Below are 18,361 nucleotides of genomic sequence, written 5' to 3' on the forward strand. Positions count from 1 at the left end.
TTCTCCACATCATGCCTTGTATTCATTACTTCTTTTGCTCTTCGTTAGGTGGTATATTCTGTGGTTTGGTCGCCATGGTAACCAGGTCCGTTAGGTTGAAACTGAAGCGTGTATGTTTAGACAAGTTGATTGAAGATGAAAGAAGGAGAGAGAGAGATTTCTCTGGGCTTCGCGGAACAGTAGTCCATGTATCATTGGCGAAAGTTGATTTAGTGCAAGAAATAAAAGGAAGCAGTCCCAGTGGCTACTTTTGTCTAAATACATGACAAAATTGGTCTGTGAGAATAGATACGTATATCTTGTTTGTAACACATATTCTGGTAAAACCAGAGCACACTAAAAAAACAGATGCACCAATGAACATTATCTCATACTTGATGATATTAAGTCAAAGCCTATCTCTATACTAGTATCCAATAATTATTTCCAAGAAATCTATGAAATGTTATAAAGAAGCTCACCTGTTAATGCAAGTGAATGACCACTCCCTCCAGCCACGCCCACAACGTTGCTACGGCGGGTCGTCTTGCGATGTGGTACGAGAAGATCATCACGGCGACTTCCACAGGCTCTTCCCATACCCCACACATATAATTCACCAGTTGCTTGTAAAGAAAGAAAACACAAGAATGACACAGTTTTGAAAAATAGAACCAGATACTTTGCAATATAATTGAAATTTGAATATGCAAAAAAATATCACATTTTAATTCATGTTAAAGAATCCAATCTGACAAAAATTGGGAATGGCTTGGTTCTTTTTCATTTTCTTTAACATTATATTCATAATTAGCTGCAATGTTTAAACATACAGCTCATTTAAAATGACAGATGAAGAAATCAAAATTTTCATAAATTACTTAGGGAATGACAGGAATCACTGGGTAGTGAGTTATATAAACTACCAAAGAATTGAAAAATTCAGTTATAAATCACCATTTCAACATGAGACCAAATTCTGCACCAATACAAGAAAGCCTGCACACTGAAAGTTACACTGCATTCCCTCAAAAACAACAAAATGTGGGGGCGTACTGACAAAAACTTTGTTCATTAAAACTACTTCAAGTTTGGAGGGATAGGATATCATGCCTCGCCCTCGCATGCAACGGCTGGATCATGCAATGAACTAATTTGGAGGTTAGAGGGCGCTATTTGTGCTGCCGGCCAAGTCAACAGCCCTTACAGGAGAGAGATCGGGTTTCTTGCTGGATTCGCAATCAAAGGGCAATGTCATGAGTAACTGCCTCCTGTATAATAGTTCATAAGCCTCTGAAAACAGGTACTAAACTACATGAGTATAGTCACAAGAGGGCAATCTTCAATTTAAGATGGATTCAGAAAAACAGTGCAAATGCAAATGATTTCTCTTCTTGTCTCAACATTTGACAACAGATGGCACTATTCATAATGCCATGATTTCAACCTTTATTCAGATTTACTGTATCCTTTTCACTATGAAGTATAAACGGAAAGATTTATCTCTCATCTGTATTTTACAAACATGACACATGAAGACATTTTAAACACATAGCTCTCTACATCTCTATTGATTAAATTAGTCACTTGATACTGTTACCATATTGAACCAATATCAAAATAAATAGTTAAATTATTTTTGCCTTTTTTTATTAACAGTTAAACATATCAAACACTGAACAAAATAATAAATTATCATGCAAATCTTGAGGAGTCAGTTCTGGTTAACCCAAATATATGATAATCCTGTATTAAATCCAAGTTGGCAGGCAAGGAGTTCCTTAAGTTGAAGTCCACAATGCTGGCAATGATGAAATTTGATGTTGAAACGCGATGGATAATTAGAGTCACAATAACGAGTTGAAATGTCTGTGAAGACGAAGTTGATGATTTAAACAGTCAATTTCAGCAATCCATGGGTTAAACAATGGTCTCTAGAACCAGTTGGTGGTCTTGATGAGAACTGAGAATTCCTTTCTCAAAATATTCCCTGCAAACAGTTTATTGATTGTTTGCAATATTCCCACAGAAATTATTGTTGACTCCACAAAGAAGTAAACTATGCCCTGACACATTTAATATTTGCTCTTAAAGCTTATGCCAAGGTAATAATGTAGAGCACAAGGAGTGTCATATCTGACCAATACAAGCATAAGACAAACTCTCATGTCATTATTTTGTTCAAAATATGATAACATTCTGAAATATAAATTAACGAAATGTGGGCTAAAAGGCAACAATTTTATCTTCAACTGCAGTGATTTGCTTACCAGTGACGGCAAGCGAATGACAAGATCCAGCAGCAATACTGACAATGTTTTCAGGATCATCCAATGGATTTGGAGATACACCTTCTGCCCTCGTTCCGTTACCCAGCTGCCCGAAGTTGTTGGCCCTGAAAAAGGGGGATAACAATGTTTTTTTCAAACAGATTGCAACTCTTAACGTGCCACTGTCACCAGTTAGCACAAAATAATACTTAAATCCAATAGAGCTGCAATTCATATGACATGGTAATATCAGTACTTGCTAGAGATACTGTGAAAAAAATATCCAAAGAAAAACAAAAACAAAATAATACTTAAATCCAATAGAGCTGCAATTCATATGACATGGTAATATCAGTACTTGCTAGAGATACCGTGGAACAAATATCCAAAGAAAAACAAAAACAAAATAATACTTAAATCCAATAGAGCTGCAATTCATATGACGTGGTATTAAAGTATCAGTATTTGCTAGAGATATGGTGAAAAAAATATCCAAAGAAAAACATCATGAACATGTATGTATTGTCATAGGATATCTGACAAATCAAAGGAGCTGATAAATGAATTTGGACAATTAAATATTGTATTTTTCTTCCCCTTTCTTTTTTTTTGTCTAAATTAAAAAAAATTGGCATGAAGGGGAGACCTATCATTCATGTCCTTAAAGGGATGGTCCAGGCTGAAAGTATTTATAGCTTTAAAAATTAGAGTAGATTTCACTGAGCAAAATGCCGAAAATTTTATCAAAATCGGATAACAAATAACAAAGTTATTGAATTTTTAAAGTTTAGCAATATTTTGTGAAAACAGTCATGAATATTCATTAGGTGGGCTGATGATGTCACATCCCCTTTTGTTCTTTTGTATTTTATCATATGAAATTAGGTTTATTCAAAAAAAATTCTTCAAGAGCAAAAAAAAATTGGATTGACAAATGATTTAGTGCATTAGATATTTATTGCTGCAACTTATTTGATTATAAGGGAGACATATATGTATTATTCACACAAGTATGAAATTAATGACAAATTATGGTTTTATGTAATAACATAAGAAAACTCAAAGTGGGGATGTGACATCATCCCACCTAATTCAATATTCATGATGACTTTTTTCACAAAATATTGCTAAACTTTAAACTTCAATAACTTCATTTATTATCTGATTTTGATTAAATATTCAGCCTTTTGCTCCGTGAATTCTACTCTATGTACTATGATATATATATTTTCAGCTTCATCATCTTCAATGCTTTGATTCTCTTTGTGGACCTACCCACATCCAGCTACTTGTCCCGTCTCAAACAAAAACAAAGTAAACTTCTCCCCGCATGAAACCTGGACCACCTTCCGGTGCATGATGGGACGCAGAAAATGGGGTAAAACCTGTCAAAAATAAGAGAAAAATGAAACAGAATATAATCAAACAATTATGGATACAGGAGCACAAAAATTATTCATATCCACATATGTTACATTCCACAAAGAACAATGTGTATCCATTGAATTAGGAAACAAAATTAAACTGGTCTGATATTGTCAGCCATAAAACCCTTTGAATAATTTCTTTTTTAAAGTAACATTAAAAATGACATCTCATTACTATTCACGTTGAGCAGATAAAGGAAAATAAATTTGTTGCTGTGTGACACATAAACTAATTTGAATAGAATCAAATGAATAAATTAGTGATATAACGTCCAGAAATGAAATCATGCAACATCCAAATGTTTATGATTAAGCTAGTGATTAAGCTGTTTATGATTTAGCTAGTGGTGTTTGTGGCTTGATTTTTTTTTTATATATGGAACTTCATTGATGACAAAAAATATTATATCAAAATACTGAAAAGCAAGGTAACAGAGTGTGGTTCATTGAGTATAATGCAGATAATGATTTACAAAGTGCATTTTTCTTTTTTCTCTTAGCAAATGAATGAATCCAAATTATACAAAATACAATTTACATTATGAAGTTTGAAAAATAGTATGCCCTGCTCGAAGTAGACAATAATATGCTAGGCAAGCATGTAAAGTTTTATAGTAGAATGTCATATTATTTTGTTGGGATAATACATTGCTTTTATTTTCTGATTATTAAGCTTAAAATTCTTTTTCTTAGTCAAAGTACCGGGTTTCGTGAATTGAATAAGGTTTGCTTTCCTCAAAAGAAATTCCAAATTTATTCAATCATGAGAAGACAAAGGAGATCGGGGGAAAGAGAAGAAGTAGAATTGTAAAGAGAAAATGACCGACAAAGACTATTGCACCAATATTTCTGATCTGATATGTGTAGGTCTAGATGGAATAAACAACAAGACAACTCACATCATGAACCATATCTGACTATTATAAATCTAGAAAATGGGTTGTAATGACAAATCAAATATGAACATGCAATGATGAACAAATAACAAGGCAACCACCAAAACATGTCTCGTCAAGCATCGTGTTCGTGACAACTACTTTTTTTTACTTTTGTTTGAAAGAAAGCACAAAGAGAGTTTTTGACTGCATAACAGATGGACAGATGATTAATGAACAACACCAAAATGATCTCCTCCACCTTCCCTGGTCAAGACCAAACTTGACAAAAGCCTTCACGAGAGGGCCATTCTCATTTGAAACACCACAATGATTTGACTCACGAGCTTATAGCTATATTTCCTTCTTTCACACTGCAGCAAAGCACAGCGCTCTTTCTGGACCCATAAAAACATAGCGGTTTGGGGGGCACAAGTGCGCTTGCGCAATGGACTTATGGACTCAAATTATTGGATTAAATTAGAAAACACCTGAGTAAACCTGATGTTTCGTGCGATCTTCATCACAGAGCTTAATGCATATTTTCTGTTCTCAAAAAAAAAAAAACCTGCACAAATCTTTGCAATGATTGAATCATCGCGATGATTCAGTGCTAGTGTGAATGGCCCTTCTAAAAGGTTGAATTAGTATTTCCACATACCATAATATTATGTGCATTACTACATCAAATCTTTAACATTCAAGTCATCCATTATACATGTACATGTAGATTTATAATCTGAAAATGGGATTACATAAACTTTTTTAAACTACTACCCTATACTAAAAGTATCCCTCATAAAGTTGTCAGTATACAAATTCTGCAACAGTACCGGTAGTTCTTTTAGATCATATCTTTTAACAGGGTCCCTAAAAAAGACAAATCATGCGGAAATTACATTGCATAATTTTGCAACATGTTTATGTACACTGTACTTGGTTTACTTGGAAACTTATTGTACCTGTTGACCTGGGTGGTCAGATTCATTATATACCTTGCCAAAGCTGAATGCTAAAATTAAAAAAAAAATTAAGTCATGCTGAGGTGATGCATGCAACGGAGGTGAATCTATTTATGGCATGCAGAAAAATTTTACAAACTAAATGAGTTTTATTAGTATGTTTTGCATCCAATCATTGCAATCATTCAGTAGGACCAGTGCAACCGTGTGAAAAATGATTATGAAGCATTCAATAAATATTCCATAATACTAAAACTTTGGGAATGAAATTGTAAAATAATATGTAAATATTTAAAGTATTTTTGTTTCATTTTTACTCCTTCCATTAATTCATCCTCGATTAATCTACATTAGAATAGGGATGAGGAATTAGAACGAGGGAGTATGTATAACCAGTAATGGTTTTACATAAAATGCTTTCTTTTTTTCAATAATAAAAAAAGGCTGTTATATATTCTTGAAATTATGATTCGGATTCTGAATGCGGACAAAGTAAAATCATAAATATTAATTTCAAACAATGCTCCAATTCTTTTTTCTTGGTATGTTCTTCTGTTTGTCTATTCTTATTAAAATCAATATCACAACAGAATTCTGATATATTATGACAACGTTCGAGTCCAAAATGTTAGCATTCCCAGCCATACAATAATGTGCTGCTGTGGTTTGGGGCAGGGTAAACTGATCATTAAAGGTGCTTTTTCCGTGGGCCAGCAAGTGGAGTAAGGTGATGGACTTGGGTGTGGCTAAATAAGGCGTGTCATTTTGGAGATATGATAATAGGTGAGGGGTGGGGCGGTACCTCCAATGGACCTTCCCTTCCAGATAGCTCATCTTTAAGACGCTGTTTCATGACCTGTTTAGTAAATAAATTCTATGAATATCAATAATACTGAAAAATAAAATAATTTATATTACATTTCAACAAAAAAAAGCTTTGTAAAAAACATTTTCCAGCAAATTTCTAAACATTATGGTATTCTACATAACTCACCACACATTAATTCATTTTAAATAACCCCCTTGACCATCTTGATGTTCAAGACACGGTTTAAATGATTGTGTGCAAATTGAAGATACTACATTAATTCTCAAAACTACAAGTATATGTTCATTTTGTTGTTGCTGCTAAATAAAACATTATTTCAAGTTATTCATTTATTTAATGAAGGACTTTCACAGCAACCTTATCAGGAAGTCTAGAAGGAGATACGTTTACCCAATGATCTTATGAAAATAAATTCAAAGAAACATAGAATATAACAAAATAAGTTGCATGTGCAATTAAAATGGTAAACTACTATTTAGGTAAGAAGAGCACAAACTATTTTTCAAAAAAAGGGATTTTTTTCCCCTTCTGTCAATCTGGTATCCACAGACAGAAAAACTCCATTCTAGACTTTTCTTTTCTCTTTTGCAAAAAGAACACTGACTAAATTACATGCTGAGATCTCAATTTCAAAGAAGATACAATATTTTGAAAATTCAAGCCTAAATCTGTGTCTCTCAAAAATAATGCCATGTCAGATCAAAATTTGAAAACTTTTTTCTAATTCCACTTGAATATGGAAACAAAAACGATAAAACTGTAGTTACTTTATAGGAATTTCCAAGTGCATGGCATACTTCATCAGATAAAATTTGTTTGATTTAGAACTAATTGGTGTCAATATCAGTAATCAGGCTAATAGGTGCATCTCTGGTAAACACTTTAGAAAAGAATAAACACAATAGAGAAGTGGAAGCACATACAGATAAGAGTAGATTAAGAAGATGGGATGACTAACTACATGTATGCATTTAATAATAACACATCACTCTTTTACATTTGTCAGCCAATGAACACCAGAGATTTCATACATTTCTTTCTGAATTTCTCCCAATGCCCAACATCCCTTCAACAAAAATGTTTGTGGAATTGTTAACAAATATGTTTGTGGAATTGTTTTCAAAAGTATGATTTGGCGTTTATATCTGCTGACCATTTAAATCAATATTTTTTAAAGGAATATGAAACATATTATATCCAGGCAAATGTACACATAAATATATATAAACATTTGCATGCATTGTCCTTTCATTCACAAAAATGTGAAGAAATAATGCAAGAAAAAATCTAATAGTACACTGTACTTTATTGTTAGACAATGGCACACTACAGAAAAGGATCTATAATTTACTTTTAAAAAGAAAATATTTAAATTGTTTCTGTCTGACAAGTAAAAATCAGCATGATAGAAGAACTGACAAAACTGGAAAAAAATAAATGAAGGTTTGAACAAACAACATTTATTTATAAACAGAAGCACTTTTTGTACTTTGCTAAACTTTATTTCTTTTATAGAAATAATTATTTTCACTAAAATGAACTATTCACCAATCTTATCTTACAAAAAGAACTGTAAACTTTGTTAATTTTACACTTCTTGTTCCAAGTACCCTTGTCTGATTAGGGTCATAATGAATCCATTGCTCTATCAAATTCTGATCTTAAGAAAAAAAAATCCCTTCAGCACATCTATCCTTCAAATGAGCACATCACCATTTTCACTGTAAATGGTTTGTATGCACTTGTATTATAATTCAAATCCCTTTATTACTGTATATGCCTTGAATACGTGTACTTGTGTGAAATGGCCCTTTATGTATATTATCACATTGTGGTATTAGTCACGACCAGTCCTGATCAATTTATGAGCTCAAAGGTGAAAATCAGGCAATAATTTTTGCAAAATACACAGGTGAAGTGAACAATTTGTATTTTGTGTAAATATTGTATCAAAGGTCTTTAAGATGTTGTTGCACTGTCCTTTCTTTATTTTTTTATTTTTTTGCACTTTGTGAACTTCTATGCTTTGCCTGACTTTGGCTATCTAATTCTGTTGAACTGTGTTTTTTATAGTAATACATGCTAATTCAGTGAATTTTGAAGGAACGTAACCTCAACATAGTGCTATCATTCAATACAAAAGTAATTCAAATCCGTTATTTTTTATAAAATGAAGAAAAACAATTTCGAAATTATGGACATTCACTGTACACTGGATGACCAAATGGGCAAACAAGCTATGGCACTTTTAAATATAGTAGGCATTTCCCAAACACAGTAACAAACTACACTAAGCCTAATCAAACACCTTATTTTAAACATTTACCTGATTTTCCTTATAGTTCTTGATTCGGAAGTCATATCCCAGCTGGGCGTAGAAATTGTTCCCACAGCTGTAGGCGCGGCCATTCTTCAACCAGACTACTGTGTGCCGGCTACCACAGGCCACACCCGCTACAGTAGAATCATGAGGGCCCAGTCTTAATCTCTGAGGGCTGGTGTGGGTTGCTTTGTCCCCACAACCAAGTCTGAAAAAAAAAAAAAATATTGAAAAATCAGAAATAATGTATGCAGGATGTTGACATAATATTATCTCACTGAATGGTTTATTGAAGGATAATGAAAAAAGCAGCCAAAGGCCTTCACTGCATCCAGTTTACTTATTTTATAAAATACATCAAACATACATGTACAACTAGCATCATCTTGGCAATGATCACCGAAAGCTAGTGATTTCAATCACTGAAAAGGGCTCATTGTTCAGTTTCTTATTAAAACTAATTTTTCTTTAATATAGGAGCCAGAGAAGGAGCCAGAGAAGGACCCCCCCCCCCCTCAGGAATTAATATGCAACCATGACATCCACTGTCACATATTTATCAGAACCCTTCAAGAATGAAATTCTTTAGCCTCAGAGTAGAAAAACATTTAAAATATCCTTCTTTGACAAACAGAATGGTACTGAATATATTTGTAAAACAAACTCGTCCAGTGCCCATTGCAGAAAGTGTTGCAATCAAACACAACTCTTCTTCTCATCAAGTGCAACTTAATTTTCAACCAATCAACAGCACACATTTGAGACTTGCCAATGATATTTGGACTTGCATTTAAACTAATTTTTTCTGCAACGGGACCCAGCTGGTTCATTTTGATCAAGATGCTAAATTCATAAAGAAACTAAACTCAATTTCTATCTTCCATTGGTAAGAAATACTTACTGTCCACTGTTGCCATTTCCCCAGGTCAGTATTTCATCCTGGTCTAAATGTAAGGAATGAAGAGAGAAAAAAAAAGTATTATAGAGGTATTTCCTTGATTTTAAAAAAAGTAGACCTATTAATATTATAATATTGAAGAAAAAAGTTCACTGGTAAATAAAGGTATATTATATATTCACACAACATAATTTTGAAAAATAATTAAATTTTGATATTCAGTCAGAATCATGCATAAAACATCACAAATACTAAGTTAGAAAAAAAAATCAAGCACCAATTTGTGAAAAGCAAGATATTGCATGAAAAATTTGTAATATTTAAAATATGACATAGAGTCAGAGAGCATTATAGAGGTGCTATGGTCAAGTTACCCCCCTCCCAATAAAAAAAAACAACTATACCTGTCACAACAGCTGTATGGCTTGCCCCGCATGAAATATGTTTGATGCGGTGTGATCTATTCGCCGAATCCACATGATCCACCCGAGCATCCTCCGAACCAACATTCTCACCAGATCCACCATGGCCATGCTGACCAAACTCACCACAGCCCCAGGACAGCAAATGACCCTCTTGGTTCAGGTCAGTGACCTTTGACATGGAGGTCAGGTCAGTCAAATCGTCCATGTCGTTAAGATGAGATGCACCCTCTATGTCTTACATTCTGCAAAGTAAATTACAAGTGATATGAATGTTCTACATATCGTAAATTCAAGGGTATATTTCAGTTTCAACCAAACATTATTGCAAATGTTCATCTTGCAGTCATAAAATCTACATTAGTTCCAAAAATTTGGTATGACTACGATAAGCTTAAAGCTAAATGATAGTAGTTGCAGTAAAACACTAATTTTGTGAGAAAGTCTGTAAAACCAAGGTTAAGTATGACTACTGTATATCATCGTAGATCTAGATCTGGTACAGTTACATAAACTGAACTTTGTGAAATCATAAAATCTAAGCTGAAATATGAAGATCGCCAACACAGATAGACACACATGGGACAATGTATTATTATTGCTGGAATAAAGTAAAATAGACCTGACGGAAGTGAACCGAATCCGCGATTATTTTGCTTATTTCTCAGCAATTACACAATTCTCCCAGAATCCTTTGGCACATATTTTTTATTCATACAAACAGACACTAGGGTAGTCATTATATTAGATTCTAGGGAATTCCATAAAATGATCAACCTTTTTGTACATCCGACCACCATTTTTCTCAAGTCTTATTTCACTTCATTAACTGACCAAGTCATGGTCATTTGTAAGTATTACAGACTATTAAAAGAACCAGAAATCAGTGACAGAAAATTTCATGAAGGTACCGCATATAGGGGGTCGGACGTACATATTTTATGGAATTGCCCTTCTGTAAAAAGTCATTTTGAGATCGTTACCAGAACTGGAATTTATCTTTAATAGAGTACTGAATTTGTAGCAAAACATTGTTTTTTTTCATTTACGTATAAAAGGAGGAATTCACAACATCATTTTAAAGACTCAAGCATCAAATGTATCAATATGCTACCCACACATTTACTTGTAGCCCAGAAAAAAACGGTCTCAAGACTGCCTCCTCAATTCTAAGAAGTGTGTAAGCATACATGTAGGCCTATGTTAATGCAAGAAGTAAAAATTCCCCCTTCCCCAGCTATGTGAATACTTTTATCACATATGAGTAGTATTAACAGATGCAGCTACAAGTAACAATTCTTATGTAGAATAACAATGTCAAAATCAATAAGAATTACAGTTAACTGGACAAAAGAGAAAGTTGTACATCAATATACCTTGCTTTGACAAAATCTTCAAGGGTATGATATTAATTCAGATAGTAGCCACGACAGGTGACTGCCACTAATTCAATGCAAATCGACACCTGCTATGGTATTCACTTATCAAGCGCCAAAATATAAGTGATTCCCATCTTTGATATCTTGATTTGTTCATTGGTGCTTGGGTAAATTACATCAGTAAAGAAAAAATCAATAATAAAGAAGTAAAAAGAGTATGCCTTACAAAAGTATATTATTCCTTACCTTTTTACAGTTCTACTAGAAATATTTCAGACTAGATATAACAAAGACAACAATAATTGTGCAATGGTTTGTATATAAAATTACACTATCCTTATCTACATGTAGCTTGATGTACACATTAATTGCACGCTCAAGCAACACCGAATGTGTGATACATCATACAGTACAATTCTGCATTTGTAGGCAGCCTTGATTAAAACACTAATGTTTGCTTATCAAATTTACTAGACAAATATATCTATTACACCCTGGACTACCAATTAATGACAAGATTACGTAACCAATCAAACATCTTGTACACAGACAAAGTTCAACCTCAGTCAGACATTAATTACGTATTCACATTAATGCTGAAAATTTAGAGACAGTGATTTCCTGTTTCAAAAAATTGTCTTTTCCGTTCCTAAAACTCTGTAATTCCGTTTCAAAATCGATCTAAAAATGGAAATTCCGTTTTGCCACTGAAAATGTATAGACCTACAGCAAAAACCTGAATTCCGTTTTGCAACTTGGGTGAATTCCAAGAATTTTTTACATGAGAAGTACAAGAACCAAACGGAACTTCCGTTTTATTTAACGGTAAAACAAAAAATCACTGTCCCTACACATTGCACTAAATTTCAATAATTCTCATTCAATTAATCTTAGACCATTTAATTGATGGTCGACCTAATATTTCACTCATGGTATAATAAATACCCATTTCAAAAATTTCAAGAATTTATCTCAGAAAAAAAAGTAGGTGAGTAAAGTTCCAGTTTTCTAGGGTTTTTTTTTTTTGGTTAAAACTTTTAAAAGGCAAAATTAATGACTTGTAAGAAACAAGAAAATGTCCAAATGATTAGTGAAAATGATTCTTAGAAATACTCAAGTTTTCATGAAACACACATTGCTCATATGAGAACAGGTATAATCAGCAGATTTTCTTTTGATGTACAGATCTGTTTATTTTGATTTTGCTTTTACTAGTAGGCCTATTCATGATCTTCGCTGTATTTTTTGTAAAACATAAAACTTGTTATACTTTTAGCCTTTAAAAATTGTGCTTTCTAGTTTGAGAAATTTTGTTAAATCTGTATTCTTCCTGATCTGTGAAATTTGTCTGTTTCCCGTATCACAGAAAACTCGGGTCTTTTCATTAAGGTTCAATAAAGAGGATGATTTGGAACAATCTTCTGTTCATTCCAAATTATTGAACCCTGATTTTAAAAAAAGTCCCCATTAAAAAATATTCATTCTTCCCCTGAAATTTACTACATATACACCTAGCTAAAATACTAAAAAGCAGTGGAAACCGAACAAGGGGACTTGGTGTGAATTGGCCCCTAAAAGACCAAAACCCTAGAAAAGTTGGGACTCTTTGAAAGTAGAAAATCAGATTAAGTTTATTAATAGAACACAAAATTAGAATACAATTCAATCAAAGAAAAATAATATGTACTAAAAAATTATGTATACATAATTGAGACATATAAAGCTCAATATTTCATAGCAGGGGATTCAATGAAGTCTAGCCTGATATAGATATGGAAATTGATTTTTCATTTGGCAGTTCGCTCCTGTTTTTAAAGATATGGTAACCATGGAAACAGCCCAATAAACCTGAGCATGCACACAACTAAAAGTGCTCCTTAGGCCATGGAAGTCAATGAAATATTAATTTGTAATACTAGCATGCTCTGTTGGCCTGATCAAACATTCCCTTCAAACTCTATTGTTATGTATTTGTTTTTCAGTGGCTGTGAGCTCTTTGTTATGGATTAAAATCTACACAATGTCTAATTGATATTAGAAGTTGGAGAGTGGGAAGAAAATAGAGGAGATAAAGAAGAGGGGGGACTATGGCATTGGTAAGGGAATATAAAGAGGAAAAGTAGGAGGAGAAAGGAGAAGAAGAAGAAGAAGAAGAAGAAGAAGAAGAAGAAGAAGGAGAAGTAGAAGGAGGAGAAGAAGAAGAAGAGGGAGGAGGAGGAGAGAAGAAAAAGAAGAAGAAGAAAGAGGAAAAGGAGGAAGAAAGAAAGCAAAAACTAATGGATGATCAGTTTGAACAATTAACAAAGTTAAGAAAATTTATAGTTCAAATATGCATAGATGTGACTGAACCCCTGTTATATAATTATGACTCAGATATTGTACATGTAATGATACATACCTGATGCAGTGAGATACGATCATTCTTCATGATGTGCTCTTACTGCTTTACACATTAACCAGCTTTATTCAAGTATTCGATTGAGTAAATTCAACCTGTGAAATAAATATTATAAAATCAAATAAGGCAAAAAATAACATTAACAGACCTACTGTTAACTCGGTTTTTTATCATCATTTATAACGTGACTTGTCAAATCATGTGTATAAAAGTGGAAATGGAATTCATTAAATGATTTAGGTTCTACAATGGAAAAATATGCGTCTGATGGCCTGAAATGGTAGATTTCTTATCAATTCAAACATTTTGATATTTGCAAAAGAATGATTTAAAACCGAATTAGCAAACTCTTTTTTATAATTTATGTGCATAACAATATTATTCTAATTTCAACTTTAATGATTTATTTAAAAGGGGAAGTTCACCCAGAAGAAAAAATTGCAAAAATAGCAGAAAAAAATAAGGGTGAATGTGTGACGAAAATCCATTAAAGATTAAGAAATTTATTAGAATTTTAAGTTTTGGGTTTGTGACGTTATAAACGAGCAGCTGCCCCATATGTTATGTAATTAATATTACATAACATATGCATAAATTTCAATATTTCAATGGTTCATGATTTTTTTGTTCTTTTTAGGAACAGGTGTGAAATGACCATTGATATACTGAAATTACAGTAAAAACCATTTTCAAATTTTCTGAGAAAATGGCACTTCATTTATTTACCATACGATATGTAGGAAAACTGCTCGCAAATCAAAATTCTAATAACTTTTTTCATTAACCACATAGGGAGTGACGATTTATTTGTTTTATATCGACCATCGTTAATTACCCTACCCTAGAGCCTTTGATACAGTATCCATTTCAGGTCCGTGAAATGTAACTCTAATCTTAGTTGATTCTCTAAATGATTTTGAAAATTACAGAAACTACACTGCCGCTGGTTACAACCAGGTGGTACAGGCATAGCCAGTGTGGTGGTGGCTACATGTACATGTAAGTGACCAATCAGTACCAGGAAGCTCGAGCAGCTTGCTGCTTGCTGAGCAATATAACTTGTTGCCCTGACCTCACGGATCACGTGTTCCATCACAGACATCGATAAAAGAAATTGAAAGCAAAGTCAAAACCCTTGAGATGATGGTAGATCGCACCACGTCACACAATCTAGTTTTGACCAATCAGTGACTACAATCTTAGTATGAGGTTAGCGTTCAGTCTATGTAGTAGTGAAGCCAACATAGTTCAGCAGAACAGAGAACAGCAATTTTATTATTCAGCCATACTCAACATACCTCAAGTGATGTTCGTGCAGGCTCCACTTCACTGAACTACCACTACACTACGATCCACCTACCCGGACATCAAGGTCCAAAACTCGCTCTGATACTCCGAGTGGCAAAGGTGGGCAATTATTGTAAAAATCCGACATCAAAACTAGCTTAAAAAGAATATAAGCTTAATTTCTTACTTTTCATCCTAATTTCACTCCATATCCATCCTCTGGTTATCTTAAAAATTGGTGATCAAGAGCCATCATTTTATTATTTCCTCACACGTATAAATAATTTGTCTGAGCTCGAACCCTCGTGCGTATCATGCACATGCGATGTTTTGAAATCAGAAGCAAATTATTCATAAATGTACGTGTGAGGAACTCGATGCTGGCTCTAAATCAATTATGAGGCTAACCGGAGAATGGATATGGAGTGAAATTAGGATGAAAAGTAAGAAATTAAGCTTCTTATTCTTTTTAAGCTAGTTTCGGTACATAGGATTTTTAAAACAAATATGCATTTTATCCCACCTTGGCCACTCGGAGTACCAGAGCGAGTTTTGGACCTTGATGTTAGGGAAGGTGGAGCGCGGTGTAGCGGTAGTGAAGTGGAGTGTAGACCAAAAGCTTCGGTCTCTGTTATATTGGATGCTCCGTTGAACTCTGTTGGCTCCACTCACCAATTACTAGAGACCACAGTTCTAACTCGATCTATACAATGACTCTATAGCCATATGTTTATGTATTAAGTTCGGATAAACCAGGGAAGTGGGTATTGCACGACAGCCGCAGTAAGTCAGTTTTTTGTCCTTTTAAGTTTATTTCTTCCTGTTTTGCTGCATTTCAGGCCAAAATGGAATAATAATCTTTATTTTGGTCCAGTTCTTTTTATATATTTTCATGAAAAAAGACAAAAAACGATGAGCCCCTCGGGGAGATTTTGCATTGTTAACCCCCTATTGATGGTTGTACGATCGCGAGCCGTCTGTGTACGAGGAGAAATTTAAAAAATTTAAGAATGTTGAGCCGAAGTTGAGCCTGAGGTATAATTCTCAACAGTGAGATTTGGTAGTCTGAATACTAGTTTTTAATGTTTTAAAATTGTAAAGTGATTATGATGGTTGATCTTTCTTCGACTAACTTATTTTCTGAATTCCGTTATGACAACATGTTAATAACGCTAACGACTACCGTAATCATGATCATTGACAATCTGCGCGTACACGAAATCTTCATCTGAACTGGACAGTCTTCGTGCGGGGAGGAGGCGGGCAAGATTATGCTGATCGAAAACAGGTGAATGAAGAGGGGGCGAGGGGTACAGCACGGTTAGGACTGGAAAATAAACACTTACAAAATAGGCCTTGTTTCCGATGAACAAAACAAACGTCTTTCGTTTCAGATTCAAAGACAAATGACAAATATCTTTTCCGGAACTTGAGTGGCAAGAAAGCGACAAAAATGTTACACATTTAATTATTCCTCGATCTTCTTTCCCTACGTTCCTATACTCCTATTATAATACTCGCAGAATTCTTGAGGAGCGTTCGTGGTTACCACCAATCCCAGGTACCGTACTGCTGCATGCATGCACTGGCTGCTTGTATCGGCGGTACGTACCGATATACATACATCATGTACCAATCTCCCCCCCCCCCCCACCCGTCGTACAAGGAGAATGGACCTGGGAAGCGGGGTACTGGGGTGCTTCAGATTTCTTTGGACCAAAACGACCTTCATTTTATAGTGAACCCCCCTTTTTTTACTCGTCAAATTTACTTCAGCACCATAGTAGTCGTTCCCTGCTTAGCTCCCCCAATAAATCCGAAAGTGCAATAAATTTGTAATGTTACAAATAACAATATAAAATTTGGTTTCTAAATCTATAGTACAGTACAAAATCATGATTCCTTGGATTTCTTGATTTTTTGGAAGTAATCACAGGTACATGGGGTCTGGTTTTAAACAGGGCAAACCGGCCTTCATACGGGTCTATATTCTCCAATTTTGGGTGATAACCTCTTTTTTTCAGTGCTTGTCAAATTTTAATGAATCCTTAATAGAGGGTACCTTTTAGCCAAAATTACCCATAAATATAGGTATGGGTTTTGAACCTTCAGCCACATAACCCCGTCCAAACCAGATCTAAGTTCAAGGAATAAAAAAAGTGAAGGAAACTATATAGGGGCTTTAAATACTATTTCCCGTTTTGTAGTCAATTCGAATAGCATATTGTGCTCGCAATTCGAATTCGCGATACGCGATTATGCATCCTGTTCATAATTACAAAACTGTACTGAATATAAAAAAAAGTTAAGCTCGCACTACACGCGCTCGATCGCATCATCTGATAAGCGAGATATCCCATTTCTGAATTCTAACTAACAATTTTTAAAATATCCATTTTCAGGTGTTTTCAACGCTTTCCATTCGCATTAATTGCTTAGTTAGATAATCATCTGTTGACAGAGGCGTCGATTATGGGGGGCAGGGGGGGGGGCGATCGCCCCACCAATGAAAATATTGGGGGCAAACATATCGTTTGCCCCCCCCCCAATAATTCCGCATGTGCTAAAAATAAAATAAGATTGTAATGTTACACAGAAATCAGCAAGCGAGATTGAGATACAAAACTCGTTCTTCGTCTAAAATCTTGCTCAAAATGTCCACTATTCAGATTGGAATAAAAAAAAAATTCAGCTCGCGCTTCGCGCTTGCATCATTTCTGTAACAAAAACTCATACTTTCCATGATTAAATAGGTGAATATGGTCCCGTTTTCAGTTCTTAACCTCAAAAGAACTCCCACTTCGATATGCAATAATCTTTTGTTGGATATATATCTTGTTCTTTATTAAAAACGTCAATTAAACTCATTTTTTTTCATATCGAAAAGTCAAAATTTTCAGCTCGCGCTTCGCGCTCGCATTAATATGTGTGTGTGTGTGTGTCTGTATATATAGATACATATATATATATATATATATATGTATGTGTGTGTGTGTGTGTACACATATATATATAGGCAGATGTGTGTGTGTGAGAGAGTGTGTTTGTTTTGTGTGATCGAGCGCCTTCGGAAAATTGATTCATGATTTTGCCCCCCCCCCATCTGAAAAATGGATCGACGCCCCTGTCTGTTGATGGTTACAAAAGGTCCAGATTTAGTCCTAAACCTAAAAAATGCTACTGAAAAAAAAAGATCAATTTCATCTTCACACTCCCATTAATTTGTTTATTTAGATACACAACTCGTTCTTTATAAACAGTTAAAAGCGTGCTTAAAATGTCCGGCTTTCAGAATTGAATAATAAAAAAAAATCA

At 34.2% G+C, this 18,361-nt stretch overlaps 1 protein-coding gene across 3 annotated transcripts; it reads right to left on the reverse strand.

The window, feature by feature from the left end:
• Nucleotides 1-355: 355 nt before the first annotated feature.
• On the reverse strand, nucleotides 356-16,540 carry LOC121415385 (ultraviolet-B receptor UVR8-like). 3 transcript variants are annotated; one of them, XM_041608583.1, is made up of 9 exons: nucleotides 16,393-16,540; nucleotides 13,760-13,854; nucleotides 9,965-10,227; nucleotides 9,564-9,606; nucleotides 8,669-8,870; nucleotides 6,316-6,369; nucleotides 3,525-3,634; nucleotides 2,250-2,374; nucleotides 362-605 (listed from the first exon to the last, which is right to left on the reverse strand). In XM_041608583.1, the coding sequence occupies exons 3-9, from the start codon at nucleotides 10,188-10,190 to the stop codon at nucleotides 436-438; spliced, it is 930 nt and encodes a 309-aa protein (XP_041464517.1). In that variant the 5' UTR covers nucleotides 10,191-10,227; nucleotides 13,760-13,854; nucleotides 16,393-16,540; the 3' UTR covers nucleotides 362-435. The 3 variants fall into 3 exon arrangements, with proteins under 3 accessions (XP_041464518.1, XP_041464517.1, XP_041464519.1); XM_041608584.1 differs by lacking the exons at nucleotides 13,760-13,854; nucleotides 16,393-16,540 and adding an exon at nucleotides 11,608-11,703 and having other exon boundaries at nucleotides 356-605; XM_041608585.1 differs by lacking the exon at nucleotides 6,316-6,369 and having other exon boundaries at nucleotides 421-605.
• Nucleotides 16,541-18,361: the final 1,821 nt, after the last annotated feature.

Source organism: Lytechinus variegatus, chromosome 5 (genome assembly GCF_018143015.1).
Source record: "Lytechinus variegatus isolate NC3 chromosome 5, Lvar_3.0, whole genome shotgun sequence".
NCBI classification, from domain to species: Eukaryota; Metazoa; Echinodermata; class Echinoidea; order Temnopleuroida; family Toxopneustidae; genus Lytechinus; species Lytechinus variegatus.

Bases quoted from the DNA above. Each gene is read 5' to 3' on its own strand.
- LOC121415385 (XM_041608584.1), bottom strand. From the start codon at position 10,190: ATGGACGATTTGACTGACCTGACCTCCATGTCAAAGGTCACTGACCTG. The intron at 3,635-6,315 runs GTACCGCCCCAC...TATTTTTGACAG, and splicing joins GAAGGGAAGGTCCATTGGAG to GTTTTACCCCATTTTCTGCG. The intron at 606-2,249 runs GTAAGCAAATCA...TTTCTTTACAAG, and splicing joins TCATTCGCTTGCCGTCACTG to CAACTGGTGAATTATATGTG.